Source organism: Phaseolus vulgaris, chromosome 1, assembly GCF_051622355.1.
Source record: "Phaseolus vulgaris cultivar YP4 chromosome 1, ASM5162235v1, whole genome shotgun sequence".
In the NCBI taxonomy this organism is placed as follows: Eukaryota; Viridiplantae; Streptophyta; class Magnoliopsida; order Fabales; family Fabaceae; genus Phaseolus; species Phaseolus vulgaris.
Genome location: NC_143498.1, coordinates 8,551,190 through 8,568,416, shown reverse-complemented (window position 1 = coordinate 8,568,416; position 17,227 = coordinate 8,551,190). Strand labels below are relative to the sequence as shown.

Sequence of the window (17,227 nt, the reverse complement as noted above, 5' to 3'; positions counted from 1 at the left end):
CGGACGCGTATTGGACACGGATACCTGACCGAGACGAGGTCGACACCGTGTCGAATGCAGTGAGTTGGGCCGGACACAACCTAGATTGTGGACACGCGGTGGAACTTTTAAATGCGCGGAGGATGCAGAGGAGAACGGAGAATATGAAGGAGTGAGTGAGGAAGAAGACTGTGAATGAAGTTCTGGTGAAAGGAGGAAGAAGAAGGTGAAGCTTTTTGAATTTTTGTTTTAAAAAGGGAAATTGACATGACATGATGTGTGGTGTGTTTACTGCTTTTGCTTTATTTATTTCAAAAGTGACAAGACAATCACAATGTTCTTGGGGCTTGCCATTAAGTTATATTTGATAATTTAAATTAATTTTTAAACCGTAATATTTTATTAAATATTAATATTATAAGATTAAATCTTAACTTTAAAAGAAATAAAATATTTTAAATCACAATATTTTATATTTAATTACTACTTATTCATAAATATTTATATGATAATATAAATGTAATTAAGTAATTATTTTTATGATTATACTTAATGATAAATATCTTTATGATTATATAAATATAAACACTTAAAAATAAATATTTATTTGATTATGTAAATATAATCAATTAATGATAAATATTTTGATAGTTATGATGATAAATATTTTTATGATTATGTAAATATAATGACTTAATTAATGATAAATATTTATATTTATTTAAATAGACTTAATTATGATTATGTAATATAATCACTTAATGATATGTATTTATGGTTTTGTAGATATAACCACCTCATGATAATTATTTATGGTTATAAAAGAGTATGGAGACTTTCTCTCTCCAAATTACAAGTTAGTAGGTAGATATTCATTAATCATGGGATTTTATCCTTATTAAATTAATAAATTAATTGCGTATAATATCGTATAATAACCTATAATAATTGCATACAATAAATAAGAGAATGGTTTATAGATCCTCTTCTCTTTATGGTGAAATTAAGCAAGTTTATTCTACTATACTTGATTATACTTCTTGGATTGTGGGTATAAGTATTTTTATTAATTTCTGGAATGATAAATGGTATTCTTCTACTTTTTTAGCAAATATTGCAGGCTACAAGCACTGCCACCGCTGACGTCCTATTCCCAACTTATCTGAGGCCTCCGTCGATCGCTCGGCAGCCCATCCCTATTTACCAACCGTCATCCCCATCACCGGCTGTCACTTCCTTCTCGTTGGCCCCCCAATCTTCCACCTATTCCGTCCATCACTCAATGTTTAGGAAATATATACAAGTGTACGGAGACTTTCTCTCTCCAAATTACATGCTAATTAGGTAGGGATCCACTAATCATGAAATTATTAAATTAATTACATATAATTGTGTATAATATTGTACAATAACGTACAATAATTACATACAAGAATTGCGTATAATTTGATAATTGTTATTTCCTTAATACAATTATAAATCAAGTAACAACAATTATTTTTTATCACATAAAATAATTATTATTCAAAAAAATACATCATTTAGATTATTTAACCCATTGTTTAATCCATTATACTTTAATTTCTTCAATTGAATTTAATATATTTTATTTTTTTGTCTTCGAGTTTAATTAGGATTTTATTTAAATATAGGAGCTCACTTATAAAGACTTCAATTTCAAAAGACTATTTATATATATATATATATATATATATATATTGAGAAGTTGTAAAATTTTGAAAAGTTTTGTATAAATACCAATAAAATAGTGTATACTTTAATTGTTATAAACAAAATAGTGATAAAAAAAATTAACTAAACTATTAAATAAATACTGAAATTATCATGATACCAAATAAAAATAATAATATATATAGTATAATATAGTATAAAAACAAGTCAAGCATGTATGTTCAATATTTTTAAATTTTACTAAAGTGTTGATTATTTTTATCCGTAAAGAGTTATTTTGAGTGACTCAAAGATTAGACTCATTTACGGAAGTAAGTAAGTTATTACTAGTCTCACGGATTTTCGTACCTAAAAAATCTAATACAATATTCTTTCTAAATAAATATCTTCAATATATATATAAACATAAAATATCTTTGAATTATAAAAAAAGAAGAGTGATAAGTGCTTTTTTTAATTAAAACAAGTATCCACTAGCATTAATATGTTATCTCTGAAACTAACCAAATTAGAAGGTATATCACATCAATCATATGCATCATACTTAAAAAAATAGTAAATGCATGATGGATCAAATCAAACCCATTAAACAACAAACTAAACAAACTTATAAAAAGGTAAAAGATATTTGTTACTTAAGAAATTTACATGAGAAAATAATTCTAAGATTAAGATTTAAGTCTAAGCACACTAAATAACTTTCACTCTATGTTTTAATGATAATAAATAAAATTAAGTTTCAAGGAATAAAAAGTAAAATAAGACATTTTCTAATAATAAAATATACATTTGAATTAGAACGTTACAGTTTAAAGGTAATATAATCTTCTATATAAAAGAATAATATATTGTCTAAGGTTTATATTGTGATAAACCTTTTTGGGAAGGTTTGAAGAGGATAGATATATCATTCTTATAAGTTCACAAAAAAATTAGAACAAGAAGAATAACTTCTAATAGGTGTTGTTGATGAGTTAGGGTTTATTTGTAGGTTGTGCAAGGTGTCTGTAAGACTAAGGTATAGTTTGATTTAGGTTTAGGAGGAAGGATTCAAGTTCTTTGAAGAGTCATGAAGCTTTTTTGGAGTTGCAATTAATGTTTTCTAAAAAAAAGTGAGAGTGTTTAGACACTAAACTATTTATCACCCAGTAGACAATCTTATATAAATTTTATATGTTTTAATGATAACAAATAATATAAGATTTATTATGGTATAATAAAGTTTACTTAAGATTAGACAAAAATATTAAAGAATATGAGTAAGATTCACTAGAAGATCTCTCACAATGAAAAGAGTCAAGTAATAGCAGAGTAAACAATCCAACAGTAGAAGACCATTAAACGATCCAATCTTGGTCTCAATGCTGAAAACTTTTCTAAGATCCTATAAAGATAACATCTAAAGAAGAACATTAATGTAAAGAAAAGAATACGCGACAGATATCTCACATAAACATATAAGACAATATACATAAGAAGCTCACATCAGACAACTACGTTAGACAAATTCATTAAGATCTTATCAAACAACCTTAGTGCTCATGGATAAATCATACATTTCTTATCAGACGATCCTCTTAGATATCACAAAGCATATGATATCAAAGCACTTAAGTCATCTTACGATATCTAAATATTACACATATCATACTATACCATTATTTTTTAGTCGTTATACGAACTACTGCATCAACAAAGTGTACATACTTAATCATTACATTCTTAGAATATTTTATGACATTATTCTTATGTTTCTAAATCTTTATTCTGTAAGTTGTTGGTCCTTGTGGGCTGTTGGGTTGGTAGTTGGGTTGGTGGATAAGGTCAGGTGTTATATCTTGCCCCTTGTTATGGCTGTAATAAGTTTGCTCTGAGCTTGCTTTGAGTTTGTACGGGTCTTATAGCGGTAGATTTTTTGTTCTTGCTTTTTGTTGGTTTGGAAGTTCAGTGAATGTGGAATATATTATATAGGTTTGTACAAGGGTTGAATCACCCCTTAAGTGATTCTTGTTATTTAATTCTTATTGATGATAAAAAAAAATGTTTCTAAATCTTATTTAATATTTATAAATCATAGAAAACATTATTTTTAAATAAGATAAATGATTTTAGAAAGATTTCATATATGAGAACATAACATAGAGAAATTTAAAAATTTCAAATACATTAAATGATTTCATGAATGAAAAACACTTTTCATATTAATCATAAACATTTTCTAATATAGTTGTGCTATTAGAACTAAGTTTAAAACTGTAGTGAGAAAATTTTGAATAAATAGTTTTAATGTAAAAGTCTTTGAAAAATTGAGCATAAATATTTTGTATATAAAAGAGCTTTTTGAAATATAGTTAGCAAAACATATGCAGGTTAAATGTGATTACTATTACGAAGTGGACTTTAAGCCTAACTTAACCCCATAAAACCGGCTCATAGGGTTGAGGTTTGCACCCACTTATATACAATGAAAGGCTTTAGTCGATGTGAGATCTCCAACACACCCCCCTCACGCCGAGACTACCAACTCGTGCGTGGGACTATATATTATGGGTGGTTCGATAGCGGGTGGCACGATAGGCCCAACACAAACACTCGCTAGGATAGGCTCGAAATGGCTCTGATACCATATTACGAAGTGGACTTTAAGCCTAACTCAACCCCATAAAACCGGCTCATAGGGTTGAGGTTTGCACCCACTTATATACAATGAAAGGCTCTAGTCGATGTGAGATCTCCAACAATTACTGAAAAAGTTCAAAATTTATATTAACTTAAAAAGACTTGGAAAAAGCATTCAGTTGAGAAAAGAAAGTTTTGATAATTTAGAAAGTTTAGATAATTTATTGGTGTAGTGATATTCATGATTTATTTTGTTAATTATAATGTTCACTAATATTGGTATTGTTTTCAGAAAATTGTTAGAGGAACTTAAAGACGCAAATAAAGTTGATATTCAATATTTCTATTTTGAACGTCTAATACATGGAAGATGATGAATAGTACAAAAAGGGAAATATCCAAGTGCATTAATTGATTCAAGCTTTAATGTTCAAATTAAATACAATTAAAAAAAATTGAAATGTTTATATTAACTCAGGATCATATAGATTGCATCAGAACAGAAATTTCCATTTCGAACATCTAATTCATTGAAGGAGAAGAATGACATGGTAGATTAATGCAAATATAAAAGTATTCAGTGTTCATATTTGAAAAATATAAGGAAAGTATTTGAAATTCCTTAAAGTTCAAGACACACAAAGATCAATCATAAGCAAATATTTCTATATTAAACGTCTAACAATTATATGGAAGAGTGAAGAATGCAAAGCTTCAATGGTTGTATTCTTAAGACTATATAAAAACCTTGAAGGTGATGAACACAACAATAAAAACACAAACAAATATTCAAAATTGTACAAAAATGCTTTCACAATTGTGTATTAAGATTTGTGCATATACATTCATATTAGCTACTGTAGAGCGACTTGTGACATCGGGTTGTGAACTATACTTCATGTGAGTTTTCAATGTTCTCTCAATAAAAAAAAAATCATTATTAAAATGTATTGATCTTAGGGGGGGATTAGGACTGAATTCCGAAGAGGCAGAGAATATTTGGTGTACTTGGAGAGGTAGGTGACCTACAAATGTGTAAGATTACTTGGTGACTTGTAGAGGTGTAAGAATAATGTGTGACTTGCATAGGTGTAAGAATACTGCAGGTGTAAGAATAGGAGGTGTAAAATACTTATGTATGAAAAGGTGAAAAATACTTAGTGAAAAACTCTTGAACGGGTTGCTTGAACGGACTAGATGTAAAGAAATCTTTGTTTACTTATCTCTTTTTACTCTTATTTAAACATTGCTTTTAATTATTATAATACACATAAACGCGTCACCATATAAGATCAACAAAATATCACTAATTACAAATAATATATTTCAAGGTTAAATATATTTGTCGTGAAATTGGTTCTCATCAATTTGAACATCAATTTCACATAGACAAATAACATATCTAATCCATATATTTCATCATCAAGATTTTCAATAATGATAAACATCTAAATATTTCACAAAATATAATCTATTAGAAGACATGTCATACAATAACCCACTAGATTGACCATGACATAAATTTGTTTCAAAAATAAAGTACAACAAAGATGCATGACAAATATTTATCAATAATTACAATTTAATTAAAAGAAAGTAGATGTAAAAACTTTTAAAAATAACAATATATTTTCATAATAAGTATAGTAACTTTTTAATACTGAAAACATATATGAATAAACCATTTTATAATTTTAAATACACTAAAAAGTCTAAATCGGATATTTCTTAAATTTTAATTTTGATAAAATACAACAATGTTCATTAGCAACAAAAAATAAAAATTTCATTGTAGGTAAATTATAAAAGATCAAGCTAAATATAAATTATAAATTAATATAGTAACATAATTATAATGTTATAAAATTATAAATGAATAGTAATTGATAAATCTGAAGTCTTTACCCATATGAAAATACCTCTACTATTAAGTTAACACACTAGTCAAACTGAACTACATAGTGGATAGAAAGGACTACCAATGTCGAATTAATCACTGGCTAATTCGAAAAATATAATCGAAAGGACCAAAGTGATAAAAATCGACTTCTAACTACGGTATGATTGGATAACTGTGATAAGAAATCAGTTAAATCTTCGTATGAAAAAACTAACAAATTTTAATTTATACAAAAATCAATTTTACTTTTTTTAATATACTTTTATCCTAAAAAATCCCTAACGTAGCAGCATGATTGAAAATAATGCATATTGCATTTATTAGATCAGAACAAAAATACCATCTTTATGCCTCTACAAACAAAACCGGAAATATATACGGACACAAGCTGAAATCAGTTTTGAAAAGAACAAGACTCAAAAATCCCAATACAATAGTGACTTACATAAGAAAACTAATGAATAAACAAATCGCTTGCTGACATTGAAATTGGGCCATCATGCATGTGACGATTTCAGTTCATTCCATTTGATGCGAATAAAACCAACACATGCATATGTACTTTTCACACAGCTTCTACTCATGCTCAGCACTAGCTGATTCTGCTTTGCCAGGTTTAGCTAGGTCTTTTTTGTCATGATGGAAGCGAACCACAATGCATGTAATGTTGTCAGCACTCCCACGGGAAAATGCTACTTCTGTTAACTTCCGAGCAGCTGCCTCAGGCTCCTCTTCTGTGCGTGCAAGAGAAACAGCATCCTGAAAATACAGAGTAGACATGGAAAACCAATCAAACAATATGAACACCTGAACTAAGTATTTAACAGACGAACTATTTAATTGCGTATCAAACTGAAGAATTGGAAGCCACCACAATGTCACATGTCCATTTCATACCAACTACTACTTCTAGTCCTAGGCAAACATAAATACATTTTCTTTGGTACATAAATCAAACCTCTGCAAATATAAAATAATGTTATGGGCGCAGGTATAAAAGTATTCAATTTTCATTTGCAGTTAAGGATATGACAATAAACAACCCTACGACTCTATGCAGCTATACTGAAACAACTATGGTTCCTATTGAGCTACTTTCCAGCTAGCATAGCATGTCCAAGAAAGTAGAACTGTAGAAGTCAAAACTTGCAAACAGACAATCCCTCACCAGGTCCCCAAAAGCCCAACCAGATGGTTTTCTCTTTCCCTTCCCAGAGACTCCTAACTTATAGTTATTTTATTATAGGTAATCTTTTCTGATCCACTGAACACTAGTCTTAAAGACAGGGATTTGATTAAAGGTTCTGGCAGGATGACATTATTCCACAGGGTAAACATGGACCTCTATGTTTATTACTTTTCTTGTTTCTTTTACGGGCATTCTAGACTAAAAGGATAGTCCACTCCTGCCTGACTAAAATGAATGAGGCATCCAACATGCACAAATAAATAAAATAGGAAGACAGCTTACATCATTCTGTACTACATCCCAGAGTCCATCACTTGCAAGAATAAGCAGTTCAATTTGTTCATCTATCTGCTGGTCCTGAAAGCATATGAAAAGATAAATTTCATTGTCAAACTATGTCGCTTATCACTTTAACATGCAACTATCAAATGCAACAAAAGTGAGGTGATTTACATCACAGAAGCGGTTCAGCAAAACAACTAAATTAAGGCGTGTACATTATGAGTAGAAAATAGATGGTCTAAGTTAGGAATGTCAAAAGGGTGACCCGGACCAACAAGCTAAGGTGTAAAAAGTACTAGTCCGGACCAGCCCAATATCAGACTAACGATCCATTTTACAAAAATTAAACCCAAAAAATAAATATTTAATTATAAATTTAAGTCACATTAACTAAACTAAATTTAATTAGATTAAGTGATTTGATATATTAATTAAAAACATGTGTTTTAATAAGATATTATTTATTTTAATTTTTAAAGATATAATTATTTCATAAAACAGGTAAGCCAACCTAAAGCCATATGACTCCCAAACTAAATGGGTGGGACTAAAATTGACTCGGTTCAATGTTGGCCACATTTTTTTACCTGGCCCCGCCTGTTTTATATCCTTTCTCAGGCTGACCCATTGGACCCATGCCTACTTTGACATCCTAGTCTAAACACTTTTGTGCTACTATGTAAAACACAACCACAAGTTTCTATAAGCAACATATTTTGAGCTTTCAAAAGATGAAAAGCATCAAGGGACATGATTCCCTTAAAAAAATTAAACTTTGGTACTTACATGAAAAATCTTTCTACGGCTCCAACAAAATATACACACATGTTAAGTTTACTAGTACAAAATAAACCTTCAAGAAAACTTGATTAAAGAAATTAACCTATCCACATGAATTAGTGATTTGTTGAAATGTCAACTAACTTCAAATCACTAACTAGAAAGGACAAACTCTATTAAATTTACATACTGATAGTCTTTAGATTCTTTACTACTATGGGTTTTGTTATAATATTTCAGTAAATCATCAAAACATACTGTGAAACCCTTTTTTAATCAAGGAAATAATCCTAAAGAGATGTTCTCTTATTTATGCTTTGAAATTTGTTTCCTTGTGAGGTTTTAAATATATTCAGGGAAGAAATTGAGAACAAAACTTTGAAAAATATTCTCTTAATACTATGATAAGTTATAATGATGTTCATAGAACTTATTGAGAAGTCCCACATTGGCCAGAGTTAGAACCAAAATATAGTACATAGGTTGATGTTATTTTAGATGAAGAAGAATCTAATCAAGAAGGAAAGAATTTCCTAGAAAACCAAGGAGTAACTAACAAGAAGCATGGTATAAGAAAAGAGCAAGAAGAAGCAATAAGGAATAAATTCAAAGGAAGGTTCACAAGAGGAAAACTCAAGAAAATAGAAGAAACAAAGAAAAATCATTTGTAATTTTTTTGAAGATTTTAGAATATTCTAGAATCCCCTAAAATGCCAAAGGTTGGACGGCCAAACTCATGTGAAGGTTGTAACCTCTTTCACGTGTCACTTTCAAGCACACATAATGGTTGTAACTCCTTCCACATGTCACTTTCAAATGCATGTGATAGTTACTACTTCGCATATATTCACTAATTGGACATCCCATGTGCTTAATGCAAGATTAAGGAAGTTAACTTTATATAATCATAAGATTAGTATTCACATTAGATCTAATCATTAGCTTAGTGTAATCATTAAGCTTGTCTTCACACTAATGTAATCATTAGTTTTGTATTCACTCTTAGGATTTTTGTAATCTTGTCTTCACACTAATGTAACCCATTTTTGTAGGTCTTCTTGGTCGCATCTTAGCTTATAATTAAGGCCATCATCTCCTGTAAAAATTACACTTAAATATAGAATGCAAATAGCCTCTGTGAGAATACTCATTGAGTGTCTTGAGAGTATGAGACTCTTGCCTTTGGTTCTTATCTTGAAGAGCTTCTTTAATTGGCAAATCTCCATTGCATTCATCCTTGGAATTCATTTAAAGGTGGTGTGTTCTAATCACTTTCTTATCTCAATCCATTTTCTATTTTTCTTTTGCAACTTTGTTCTTTTTGGCCTTGTCTCCTAACCACAAGCTTCCAAGCTTCTTCCATGGAGAATGGTTTCCTAAACATATTTGAGTTTATGGATCATTCCACCCTTCCAAGAAACACATCATAGGTGGGAGGACAACTCTTACCATACAAGTTGGTAAGTTGATCATTCTTTGTTCTACCATCATTCTCCCCAAGGATGTATCTACCTCATTGTATATGTGGACAACATTGTTATCCCAACTAGTGATATGGAGGGTAGTGCCAACTAAAACAATATCTTGCTCCATAATTTGAGACAAAAGATCATGGACACTTGAGACATTCACTTGGTATAGAAGTTTCAATCCAAGGATGTTTTGGGCATATCTTAAGGAAATATGCTCTGAACAATCTAGAAGAAACAGGGATGTTAAATGCTAAGCCCATGGATACATCAATAGATTCCAGTATCAAAGTTGTACTAACCAAGGAGAGTCATATTGACCCTGGGAGATACAACCGGTTACGGTAAAGCTAAATAACCTCACTATGACCTGTCCTAACATTGCATTTGCAGTGACTATAGTAAGTCAATTTTTAAACTCTTTTTGTCAAGATCATATGATGCCGTCTACATATACTAATATAGATTAAGAATGCTCTTGGAAAATGCCTTATTTATGAGGATAAGAGAAATACTTATTGTTGGGTATTCTGACACTGACAAAGCAAGGTCTCAAAGCAATTGAGCTCCACTTTAGCGCACTTTTTTCCTATTGGAGGCACTTTAATATCATGGAAAAGTAGGTCACAAAATGTAGTGACAATATGAAGTGCAGAAATAGTATATAGGGCAATGACATTTGACACTTGTGAGATGATATGGCTAAAGCAACTCCACAAGATATTAAATTGGAAGAAAATTCCCAAAATGCACCCTATATGTGACAACCAAGTAGCATTTACATTGTCTCTAATCTTGTCCTTCGTGAGAGGAGCAAGCATATTGAGGTAGAATAACATTTCACAAGAAAAACGATGGAGCCTAGAAACATGACCACTAGATCTGTCAACTCTAGTGAACAATTGGCCAACATATTCACCAAGTATCTAAGAGGACCAAGGATCAATCATTCGTGTAGCAAGCTATGCACATATGACTTATACACTCCAGCTTAAGGAGGAGTGTTATAATTATAGACATAAGGCAAATTATAATTCGGAATATCTAGATTATATATGTATTATTAGGAACATTTTTATTTATTCATGTATCATATATTTATTATCAGAGTACATCATATCTCCTCAATTTATTGTACTATTTTTTTTTCCTTAATGTAAATAAAGCCCTCGTGCTGTCATAAAAACAGTTTTAGTCCAATTCCTTTCTATTTCTAGTTTAACAAGTGAAATAGAAAGGTTGTTGATTTCAGTTCTTAGGGTTATTAAGTCTCATGCAATGGGCTGTTGACTTTTTATCTCTAATTGCTATTATCTTTCCAGTGATTTGATGTTCTTCACTACTTTTGAAAGTAACTTCAACATTAATAGCTGTTAAAAGTTTGACAAGTACTTCTGTAATATGATTATGCTATGTTATAATAATGAAAATAGAGTATTTAATGGCAACTTGAAAATTTGGGTCACGACCCACCAATCTTCCTAACAAATATTCAGTGCTAGAATTGTAATATTATTAAACTTTATCCTACTAATTAATTCCCTCGTAAAACTAGGAAGTTACTAATTATCCAATGAAAATAATTATTAGTGAATCATCTCTAGCTATTAATAGACAATTCATTTTCAGATTTTCACACAGTAATCAAGAATCACCTGGATCTCAGGTTCTGCTACAACAAACTGCTTCAACATACGGTTACCAAAGGCCCGAGACATTGCTAGCACCCCTCCTACCCTCCAAGTACCTGACCAGCAAAATAAACAAGTATAAATATCACCTGACCCAAATTAATCATTCCATCATTTGGATGTTTGGCCAGGTTAAGGTGAAGATATAAAGCATATTCTATGCAACTATAAGCTCAGAACAGGGATACTACTTGCATAAATCAATCTAATGTCAAATTTGTGGGTGAAAAATGGAACATGTATACAAAAGCCCAGTAGATTTCATCCACTTTATTACAGTCCATGTGTCCTCTAACACATTGATGCATTATAATAAAAAATGTTTTCTTGTTCATATGAGATCACTGAAATTTGGAGGTACCCAGAAATCCTATCATGCTCAGGAATTTTCTCTGGAAATATAATGTGGGATCAACATGTTGCCAAACAATCCAACCATGAAGACCAAAAAGCCCAGAAGTGAAAAACCCAGAAACCCAACCCAATTTTAAGACCCTCCATGCAAGCCCTGTTCCTTCTTCCCATTTTGATTTTGCTCCTTTGCAGTCAAACCCCACACCCTCTTCCGCTTATCTGCTACAAACAAGACTCAGTAATGGCAATTTAATCACTTCCCTGATGTCATTGGCTTTGTACTGCTAGGAGACAACCTGATCTGCTTGTTTCCCATAATCTTGTATCAGCTTTATATCTGATATTCTCTAAGTGCTGGTTCGACAGGGTTTTTTATTTAATCAACTTCTAGCCATAAGATACTGCATTGGTTATTTTCTCTTTCCTGCTTCTCTATGTTGGCGCAGGTTGGACTGAGGTAGGGTTCTGACACTGTTTTGCTGCACTAAATAATTAGTTAGAGTAAAGAGATCTAGAGTTGGACTGTTTTCTTTTGAAGTTGTGTTTTATTTGGTGAATGCCTTCTATATCTAGATTTGGAGTAAAATTACAACTTCAGCTAATGTGAGTTTATTACTTTGCATGTCATATGTGACTTTATCCGTTTCCAATTTAAGTTTTAAATAAATGTTAGCAGCAAGGCTATTTATCTTATTTTTGTAATTTAGGAAGGAAAGCACATTCCATATTGTTACCCAACTTAAAAATTACCTTCACTTTCCAATTCAATCCTAGGTATGTGATTGAAGACAAATATCCTGCTCAAAATTTGCAAAAGAAAATTTAACAAAAAAATTGAATAAATGAATTTCTATTAACTCTATGTACTTATATAAGATTAAATGAGATATAACAAACACTTTACAGACACAAACTGGAGAAATATTTGGCATATCCATCAACCAGAACATAATTCCATGCATATTATTGTTTCAAGCTGCCAACATAACCTCTGATCAAAAGGATCCAAGATAGAGTCAGCTCAAGCTTCCAATGTCACCATAAATCACTTAAATCTCAACTGTGGCCTTAGATAATGGGAAACAACCCATCACCATTGAATCATACACTAAATGTGCCAGAAGCAGAACATCAACAGCAGAACAATTTAAAAAGGCCATTTATATGCCTGAAATATAGTATCTAACCTGCCCACATGACAACACCACCGGCATTCTCAATTCTCTTCCTCTCATCACTTCTATTTGGCTTATGATCCTCAGACAGAGCAATTGCTGCCAAAAGAGAAAAATTTAGTTCACAATGATACTACCACTCTTACTTGCAAAATGCATTCAAATGGAACTATAGGAGAAAATTTATCATATGACCGGACAAATCTTGTCGGAAATGCTGCATCTTCCACGTGATCTCTGTATTTACATTATCAAACAGCTTTCTCCCAACATCACATCATTAAGATATAAAACACTTTTTAAAAAAAAAAATTTAATATATTACTAAATAAATACTACATCAGAATCAGAATTTATAAAGGATATGACAACTTAAACTTTACAATATTATAAGTTAATTAATAATTACTATAAATAGAAGATGTCATCAAATAGTAGGTTATCACTTTACCTTTACCAGATTTTGATATTATGGTCCTAGAATCTCCAACATTAGCTACATAAAGATGGTTATCAACCAAGACTGCTGTCGAAGCTGTAGATCCATCATCCCTGAAGGTGTCCTTTTCGGAATCCAGAAAATTAGCGTCAGTCTGTTTGTATGTTTCACCTGCAAGCTTGTTGAGGTTACTATAATGGCAAAAACTGGTGATGAAGATCAAAATCATTCCTTGCAGGAATCCAGCCACATACCGCACAAGGAAAAATGACAAACATGAGATGGATGAGCATCAAACACTTTCAACCATGTTGAAACACACAACAAAGCATTAATAAATTATAAACAACAAGACATTCGTGACAATAAGTGAGAGAAAGCGAACCCACATATAGCCAATTTGGCATCTGTCAAAAATTTTGGATGCTTCAACAGATTATCAAAGAGATGCTCCTTCAAATACTCAGCAGCACGGGAACCACCGTGACCTGTATGGAATTTTAAAAATTTATTCGCATGTTACCATAACTGCATGAGAAGTGAACACATACTCATTTACTGAGATCAAAGAACTATTTTTCTCCGACACAATCTAGTAGAAAATCTTACCATCAAATATTCCAAATAAACATATTGATTGGCCACCAATCTTCAATGTCTTAATATCATAAAAATCTTCCATTGTCGCTCTCTTCCCCCTAAAACTTGAATACCCACAGATAAGCCTTCCATCTTCACTGCCAGATAAAAATTTGATGAAATAAGTAACATTTGATGATAATTTATCGTGCAACACCAAATCCAGTCAAACAAGCAAATTAAATTGTTCATTAATGTCATTCTTCCAATGTAAGCTCTTACTAAAATTTCACATTAATTTGTCATAGTATGGATTGATGAAGATGAATTCAATAAGAAAATTAAAAGGATTAAAATGAAATATTATCAATTTAACTCCTTGATTTCAACTTTCAAGTATACATTATTAAAATCCAGGCTTCCACCACAATAATTGTATTACCTTCCACAAAAATAACTCAACCTTTTAAGGCATGGGGAGTTTAGCTCTATTTATGGTTTCTTATTATTTCCAGTCGTTTTCTATGTTCCCCAATCTCCACCACGTTGAAATATGAATATCTGTTACTTTTATTGAGCGAAAAGAGAAACAGTTCAATAAGCGAAACACAAGCCATCACATGAACCAAATGATTTAAGAACCCTTGGAAATGACCATCCGTGGTGTGTCTGATAAGATTGCACCACACCTTCCTAAATCACTTTGTATTAAAAAAATACTAGTTTTGATATATTGGGTCTTCAAAAATTCCTTTAGGCCTTTGAAAATCCTGCTTTCAGCAATAAAACTATTTTGACAAGTGATATCACCTTAAAATCGTCCCTCGATTTTAAAATTTCCCCATCATGTATAAACTAAAAGAAATGTCAATCACTTTTTCTGTTAAGTTGAGGTAACCAAGAATAATTTTCCTTACGAGGTCAAACAAAAAGCAATTCCGGATAACCGTTCCAAATATAAAACTGAATCTTTCAAATCATAGTTCTCTTCAAATCTTAAATCTAATAATCCAAGTTAGAGGCTGAATGAAATATTAAATTATAATCGCTTAACTCCAACGGCCAATGGGGATGTTAAAGATAGTACCAAGGCAGCAAAGTAAAGATTCCATCTATGGAATAACAGATATATGCCCTTTTCAAGGCGTCAGCACAAGTTTGAAGCAAGTTGTGAGAATCATATTCACCTTTTCCACCCTCCACTGGCAAACCGACCATCGTCATCTTTCTCAGGCATCATATCAACAAGGGGTCCAGCCCTTGACATAGAACCCGTATCAACCATCATCCCTGGGAATGTCTTGTATTCACGAATCGGCCAGTAAGAAAAACCACGAACTACCCGCAAACTCCTCCCAAATCCGTTGATTTTCACTCTTTTGGCGAAGGTTCCAGCTTGAACAACCAAAGACCTTACACAACTCCCGCATACCATCTAACTGATACACCTAGCGAATCACAAAAAAAACACACAAATAATCTCAAATCCCAACAATAAATTAACCCTGACGTAAAGCAAACAGAGACTAAAAGGAGAAAACCAAATAAAAATTTCGAAATTCACAAACAACAAATAATCATAATCATCATCATTACCAATCAATATAATTATCCAAAAAAAAAAGTACACGGATGAAAACCTTTTTTTAATATTGAACTCTCTAAACTACAGTAACTATCGATTCGAAAAATAAACTCAACGCAAAATTCGGAGAGAATTGTGGAATCAAGGGTTGAATGTTCGAATTGGAATCCGGTAGAAAGCGGATCGGATAAAAACCTTGTCAGGAATTCGAATCGGGATCGAGCAAAAGTTGGGAGACGAAGCAAAGCATCTACAGATAGTATCTGTTGTGAATCTAGAATGAGAAGGAAACCCTAGAGAGAGAAAAAGATGTTAGAAGAGAAGAGATTTGTCAAAAGGGACAGGGGAAAACGAGAGGAGTGGGAAAGAGAAAGAAGAAGAAAATATAGAAACATGAGAAAGGTAGAAATTCTTTCATCAATAAATCCAAAAAATAAAAAAGTTCCATTAATAGAACCTCCAAGTTTTATTGATTGTAATAGACTTTTTTAATTGTTCATGGAGAAAAATAGGTCCTAGGTGGCATTTCGAAACGACACTGTTTCAATTTTGTTTTCTTTTTTCTGCAGGATTTTTTTATTTTTTATAAATATATTTAAAAATATTTAATGATTTTAATGTAAAAATAATTAATGATTTTAAGTAAAAATATTTAATGATTTTAATTTAAAAATAATAAAAATTAAATTTATTCACTCAACTATTTTTTAAGATTATTAAACGTAAAGTTTAATTAATGAAAAATAGTATTAATAGTTAATGTCAATATGAAATATTAATTAGTAACTAGCAGTTTTTATGAAGACAACTTGAACAATATTAATATTAATAATTAATATTTAGCAGTTTAAATATATTTTCACATTAAATATTAAATTTTAATTTTAATGTGTTCATTTAAAAATTAATGAAAAGATTAAATATTGTTTATATCAAAAACTAGTTTGGAATTCAACTTTTTGGGGATTGAAATTTTGAACTGAATTTTCAAAAAAAAAATTACGTTAGTCAAATTTAATTTGAAAAATATTTATAAAATATTAAAGTAGTGAATAAAATATTTTTAAATAAACATTATTAGTATTAATAACTAATATTAGTGATTTAAATATATTTTGATGTAAAATGTTAAATTTCAATGTAATAATTTAAAATATTAATAACATTTTTAAATCAAAATTTTAATAATATATCTAATTTACTAAATTAGTATTATTATTAATAGTCAAATGTATCAACATTATTACATACTATTTTTTAAATATTTTTTAAAAGTTTGTTGTTCTCTTTTTATTATAGATATTGCATTATAATTTTATAATAATTGTAATTTTATTAAATTAACATATAAGGTTTACAAATGTCATTATAAATTTTACTATATATTTATATTCATACATGTTCTAGAAATAAAAACATTAATTTACAATATATCTTGTAACAATTATGTAAAAAAAACAATGAATTAGAGAAAATGAATTCTCTTGTATGCAT

At 30.6% G+C, this 17,227-nt stretch overlaps 1 protein-coding gene across 4 annotated transcripts; it reads right to left on the bottom strand.

Annotated features, from left to right (window-relative positions):
* Positions 1-6,485: 6,485 nt before the first annotated feature.
* On the bottom strand, positions 6,486-16,194 carry LOC137813428 (Protein phosphatase 2C family protein). Of its 4 annotated transcripts, XR_016519304.1 has the most exons (11): positions 15,929-16,194; positions 15,336-15,596; positions 14,179-14,306; positions 13,959-14,057; positions 13,824-13,868; positions 13,582-13,740; positions 13,143-13,229; positions 12,706-12,752; positions 11,566-11,657; positions 7,662-7,736; positions 6,486-6,949 (listed from the first exon to the last, which is right to left on the bottom strand). XR_016519304.1 is itself a non-coding variant. In XM_068615673.2 (10 exons), the coding sequence occupies exons 2-10, from the start codon at positions 15,581-15,583 to the stop codon at positions 6,767-6,769; spliced, it is 1,116 nt and encodes a 371-aa protein (XP_068471774.1). In that variant the 5' UTR covers positions 15,584-15,596; positions 15,929-16,194; the 3' UTR covers positions 6,486-6,766. The 4 variants fall into 4 exon arrangements, 2 of the variants coding, with proteins under 2 accessions (XP_068471774.1, XP_068471775.1); XR_016519307.1 differs by lacking the exon at positions 13,824-13,868; XM_068615673.2 differs by lacking the exon at positions 12,706-12,752.
* Between the last annotated feature and the right edge of the window lie 1,033 nt (positions 16,195-17,227).